Source organism: Schistocerca serialis, chromosome 5 (genome assembly GCF_023864345.2).
Source record: "Schistocerca serialis cubense isolate TAMUIC-IGC-003099 chromosome 5, iqSchSeri2.2, whole genome shotgun sequence".
In the NCBI taxonomy this organism is placed as follows: Eukaryota; Metazoa; Arthropoda; class Insecta; order Orthoptera; family Acrididae; genus Schistocerca; species Schistocerca serialis.
In genome coordinates, this window is record NC_064642.1 from 469,368,588 (window position 1) to 469,374,587 (window position 6,000).

Consider the following 6,000-nt stretch of genomic DNA (forward strand, 5'->3'; position numbering starts at 1 on the left):
TACAATGAAAAACAAATGACATGATAAAGGATTTACAAGGACATTCACAGTATTTCACTTATTAAATAAGATTTTTCGATAGGAGGTGGTAAACAATGCGATTAGTAATTTTCTGTATTGGTAGTGTACGTAGGTTCTCTTATTTATCAAAATAATGTAGTTGTCTTGAAAAGGAATTAAGTTTTAATGCTCTTGGTTACAGGGTTGTTCAGAACAAAAATGTGGTAAACAAGTTTATGGCAAAAAGTAAATTCCACCTCAGTTTTGAGAGTTACACCGCAACAAAATATTCCGTGCTCGGGTATCACGACCTTTTTCGGAGGCCAAAGAATACCTCTATTCTAAGTAAAATGGATTAGGCAAGCATCGATCGTGTGATAACTTTTTTTTCTGTACAGTAAACGTTTGTTTTTTCAGAATATTCATCAACGGCAAACCACCTGCTTCGTTTCTCCTTTCGCACACGTTAAAGACCGAACATTGTTTCACTTTTGTCTTCATGTGAATTAAAGAGTAAGTCAGTAAAATCAAAGAACCACATTCGACTTCGTTTCTGACATCTTCACTGCACATAAATGCGGAGCTCCCGCGACCACAGTGCTCGAAACGATTGTTTTACGCCGCCGTGCCGCCCGGCGACGTAATGTAATTTTCGCCGCGGTTGCATTACGCGCAAATGTGTAGGTCAATCACCACCTTAAGAGAAAGCCGGCCGCTGTGCCCGAGCAGTAGTAGGCGTTTCAGTCCAGAACCGCGCTGCTGCTACGGTCGCAGGTTCGAATCCTGCCTCGGGCATGGATGTGTGTGATGTCCTTAGGTTACTTAGGTTTAAGTAGTTCTAAGTCTAGGGGACTGATGATCTCGGATGTTAAGTCCCACAGTGCTCAGAGCCACTTGAAGCATTTGAACCTTAAGAGAAAAAGAAGGCTTCAGATAGCGGAGCTCACGTTGGTACTGTCCTGTTCTGAAATCCTTTGATAGAATTCCGGAGTCTAGCATGGAAGACAAGCTACATACTTATGGAAACAGGTATGAGATTGGAATGTAGGCTTACTACTAAATAGAACTCGCTCTTAATGGCGAGACAGCGGCAGAAAGGAATGTAGCTTTTGGCGTAGAAAATACAGCAAGAGTTTGCAGATGACCAGATTTTCATGCAAAGGTAGTTGACTTCCACTTGAGGTAATACAGTGAAAGGCGAGTAAATATACTAAAAGACGATAATGTTGAGCTAAATAATCGCCGTACAGCAACTAGAATGAGTCATAATCACCGTGTATCCTGGAGTATCTGTCCGGATATATTTAAGATTGAATGAGCACAAAAATGTAGAAAGGTAAGAGCAGGGACATGCCAGAATGAGACTTATCGGGAAAACGCAAAGCAAGTGTGGTTCTCCCACGATAGACGCCACTTACAAAAAGTTCCTTCGAAAACTTTTTGAGTATTGTTAGTCGGTCTAGGATCTTGAACTACTTGAATCAGTGAAAGCGAGACTGAAAATAAAAATGAGAGCTCCTCGACACGTTACGGTTTTATTCTATCAACGCGATTACGTCGTATAAATTCTAGAGAGCACTGAGATACGTTACAGAGCAGGTGCTGAGCAACTCGTAAAGACTTACTCAAAAAAAAAACAACCTTAAAATCTACCCCAATGACCTCGAGATTAGCCTCAGAGATAAACTGGAGTATACAGGGGGTACCTGTAATACTGCTTATTGCGTACAGTCGGAAAGGGGGAAGGTTTCAGGTATACCAGGTATACCCTGCGTGGCGGCTCGTGGAGCTGGGATGTCAATACTGTATTTCTATTTTCATGTGCCGTTAAAAAGATACACAGGCCCAAAAAAAAAAAAACATTTGTTCCAATAACAATCATACCAAAAAATCTCGACCTTCTACTTAGATTGACTTTTAGAGAAACATATTTCCACGTCTTCAGAAGATTATGATGCATTACGGACATCAGTGCTGGGTAGGACACCTTGACTTAAGTTACCTGTCGGCATTAAATTTCATTATCTTATGATAAGGCATATAATTTTACGATCATGTTAATTTCGCGAGATATGTGTGGGAGGAAAATTTGCAAAGCAAATTTAAGTTCGAGGGGATGAAACAAGCTTGAGGTTTACCGATGACACTGAAATCCTCTCAAAGCCAGCAAAGGACTTGGAACAGCTATTGAACGGAATTGATACTGGCTTGAAAAGAGGTTACGACATGAATATCAGCAAAAGTAATAACAAGGGTAATGGAATGTACTCGAATTACTCGTAAATCAGGTGATCCTGAGAGAATTAGATAAGGTAATAATAGACTAAAAGTATGAGACAGACATAAAAATAATTGCCAAAACGGAAAGGATATAAAATACCGAGTGGCAATAGCAAAAAACTTTTCTGAGAAAAAGAAATCTAGAATATTGATTGAAATGTTAGAAAGTTTTTCTGAATCCATTTGTCTGGAATGTAGGCTTTCACATAAGTGAACAAATATAAAATCGTACACACAGGAAGACAATTGAAGCTTCTGTAATGCGATACCACAGAAGAATGCTAAAGATTAGATGAGTCGATCGGATAACAAATGTGGAAATTCTGAAGCGAATTGCGGAGGAAAGAAATTTATGGCGCAGCTTGACTAATAGAAGGAATAGGTTAGTAAGAAACGTCCTAAAGCATCAAGAAATCACCAATTTTTTCGTGAACGGAAGTGTAATGTGATATAAATTGTAGAGGAAGACCAAGGCTTGAGTGCATTCAGATGGTCCAAAAGCATGTAGATTGCAATAGTAAAGCAGAAATGAAGAGGCTAGTGCAGGCTTGACTGAAAGAAGGAATAGGTTAGTAAGAAACGTCCTAAAGCATCAAGAAATCACCAATTTTTTCGTGAACGGAAGTGTAATGGGATATAAATTGTAGAGGAAGACCAAGGCTTGAGTACATTCAGCTGGTCCAAAAGCATGTAGATTGCAATAGTAAAGCAGAAATGAAGAGGCTAGTGCAGTATGGAGTGGAGGTCGGCATCAAAGCAATATTCGAACTGAAGACAAAAACAAAAAATGTCAATAAAATTATTCAGGGTTTGAGACCGCATTGCTGTTATGTAAAATTCTTCGACGTTCCGACCACTGTTGAAATGGTCTTCCTCAGGAAGTCCATTTGCTCAGTAGCTGAAGAGTCGGAGAATTTCAGATACTGACAATACGTTCACCATAGTTTGGCAACGTTAATATGAAAGTTAACGTACCTAGTCGTCAATTCGTTACTAACAAAGTTAACTTCGTTAAACGTTGAAGCTTTACTTTACAGGAGATTTACTGGACGCTAAAGTTGCTTGTCAATCGTTAGCTCGTAATAGTAAACTTTATGTTGTTGGTGAAGTAAAATGAGCAACTGAATCACACATATTACCGTTGCTTAAATAAAATGCTTTCGTTGGGGATGTTTAGGTAGGATATCGAAGATAAATTAACCAAGTATATCATTTAGTTTTGTAATTATTTAACTATCAATGTTACATCACAGGATAATCAAAATATAAGAGAATCGGACTGTATATGGCGTAAGGTGCATATTTCCCTTCATGAACATCAACATGTTAAAGTTTTCATCGGAGAGCGAGGCTCGCTTAAGTGACAAAATGTTTTTCACCATAGAAAAGAAGTAGTTCGGCCGCAGCACTCGGGGGTACACAGGTTTTAAGGTTTTTATCATCTTCTCAAACGACTTCAGTTCGACGACATGGATAGGACAGAAAAGTATACTATGCAGAGGTCCACATTACCTTTCGACAAACCGCTGCGAATTGCTGCAATATCAAAAGACTCTCCAACGATCGTCTGGCGTATGCTTTTAACCAAATTACTGCTCCTCTCCTCCCGCTGTCGGTATCTGAATGTCAAGATCGATTTTTCTTTTTGGCTTTCCTCGGCCGAACCCTGCGTTCACTGTTTCTTGAAACGATGCATATCGCGTTTCACGTGCTCTCATTATGTGTTGTTTCGAACTGTTAAGGCCCGATGTGTGATTTTTTAGGCAACCACAGTTTACAATATAAAAGTATTTGTTCTCACTATCTGGATACAAAAATTAACGTAATCACCTAAATGCGGCCACAGATTTTCATTAGGTGGAGCTTTAGGATAAGATATCATGATTTAGTTTCCCACAGTCAATTCACTAACAAAGAGTACTACTTAACGCGAACTCACTAAACAAAGATTAATTAACAACCAACACCTAGTTATTCTCACTCGTACTCAATTGTTTGCAGCAGTCGTGTGCACTCCGGCGTAGGCAGACAACTAAGTCATCTTAAAGGGGTAGAACTTGATTTTTGTGGGCGGTGTGGCATCATTTTTTGTCGCAAATAATAGACACCTAGCGGACGTTAAACGAACTCAGAGAGAGTTAACGGAAGTTAAAGAGTCCGTTAATTTTTTTCCTTTTTCTTTTTAAATTAACTTGAAAGTTAATCCGTTTCTCGGAATAGTAATATCACAAATTGAGTCCGCCTTGATGTAAACACCGTGTTATTTGTTTATTTCTTTATTATCCCAAACTAGTTTCGGCGACAAATATCACCATCATCAGTGGTTTTTTAAAATCTTATTTATTGTATGCTACAGCATGTTTTAAGCTATTATTGGCGCTGTTTGTGACATATGCGATATTATGGATCAGAAACAAAGTGCAAAAGTTTTGTTTTTCTGTGTAAAAAGCAGCCACACACCAACGAACATGACATGATGTTCGCTAAGTATAAAAAGACGGCAACAGAAAAAGAGCACAGAAAATATGTCACAAACAGCGCCAATAACAGCTTAAAACATGCTGTAGCATACAATACATAAGAATAAAAAGAAACCACTGATGATGGTGATATTTGTCGCCGAAACTAGTTTGGGGTAATAAAGAAATAAACAAATAACACGGTGTTTGCATCAAGGCGGACTCAATTTGAAATATTACTATTTTTCTATGCACACATGGACCAAATGGAAGAGTTCCAAGATAATATTATCGTTACTCGGAATGTTAAATGTATTCATTATCGTTGATGGATTATCGGTCTTGCGCCCAACTATGGCGCTCACATACCCTGAAGAATATTGACTGCGGCGACGGCGACGGAAGCTTACGCTTATAAACAACAACAGTGTGAGGGGAGAAGCAATTACCCTTCACAGTAAGTAAGCTCTTGGAATTTTAATGGCTGAGTTCTCCGTTCTGCACGCCTCTCTTGTAGCTTCTTCTACTGGAACTGAATAGGCATCTCCAAGATTCGTATCGGAATATACTGCTCTTTATCGAATATTCTGTACCTTCACAATTAACCATTGTATTACTCTGTACGTACCACTTATTAACGGTCTTCACCTTATTTCTGTTACAGTGCAGACACTTTGCTCTCCTTCTCGTGTAGAAGAGCTGTGAATATTGCGAGTGGCTGGACTCGTGGCCGCTGAGTTGTAATCGCGGACATAGCGGCACGCGTGTTTAGTATTGCGTACCTGGCCTGGGAGTGGTGTGCGTCTGGTTCTGGCGCAGCCGGGTGGCCCCGACTGCCGTGCCGAAGGCGGCTCGGGGCACCCTCTCGCCGGCGGCGGCTGCCACGGCGGCCAACACGACGAGGAGCACCAGCAGTGGCGACCACATCCCGGGAGCTCGGACTCGTCGCGCTGCCATCTCCAGAGCACTCTGACGCTCCACTGCGGAAGAAGTGGAGGAGGCGAAGCAGCGACGCCGGCAGCGGTAGGCGGGCAATCCGCAGAGGGGCCTCGGCGTCGGCGCCGCTCGCAACACGGCCTCCCGCCGCGCATGCGCAGTGCTACGGACCGGTTTCGGGCTCGCCACGCACGGCCGTCGACCTCGTGTTGGAACTATCCCCACGCATCAGATTAGATTAGATTAGATTAGATTAGATTAATACTAGTTCCATGGATCATGAATACGATATTTCATAACGATGTGGAACGAGTCGAATTTTCCA

The 6,000-nt window shown here is 41.1% G+C and overlaps 1 protein-coding gene across 1 annotated transcript in view; it reads right to left on the reverse strand.

The window, feature by feature from the left end:
- LOC126481606 (uncharacterized) overlaps window positions 1-5,754 on the reverse strand; it is an 88,997-nt gene extending 83,243 nt beyond the window's left edge. The window contains exon 1 of the mRNA XM_050105478.1: window positions 5,522-5,754. Coding sequence (XP_049961435.1) covers window positions 5,522-5,696 — 175 coding nt within the window. The 5' untranslated portion in view covers window positions 5,697-5,754. The remainder of the gene's footprint in view (window positions 1-5,521) is intronic.
- Between the last annotated feature and the right edge of the window lie 246 nt (window positions 5,755-6,000).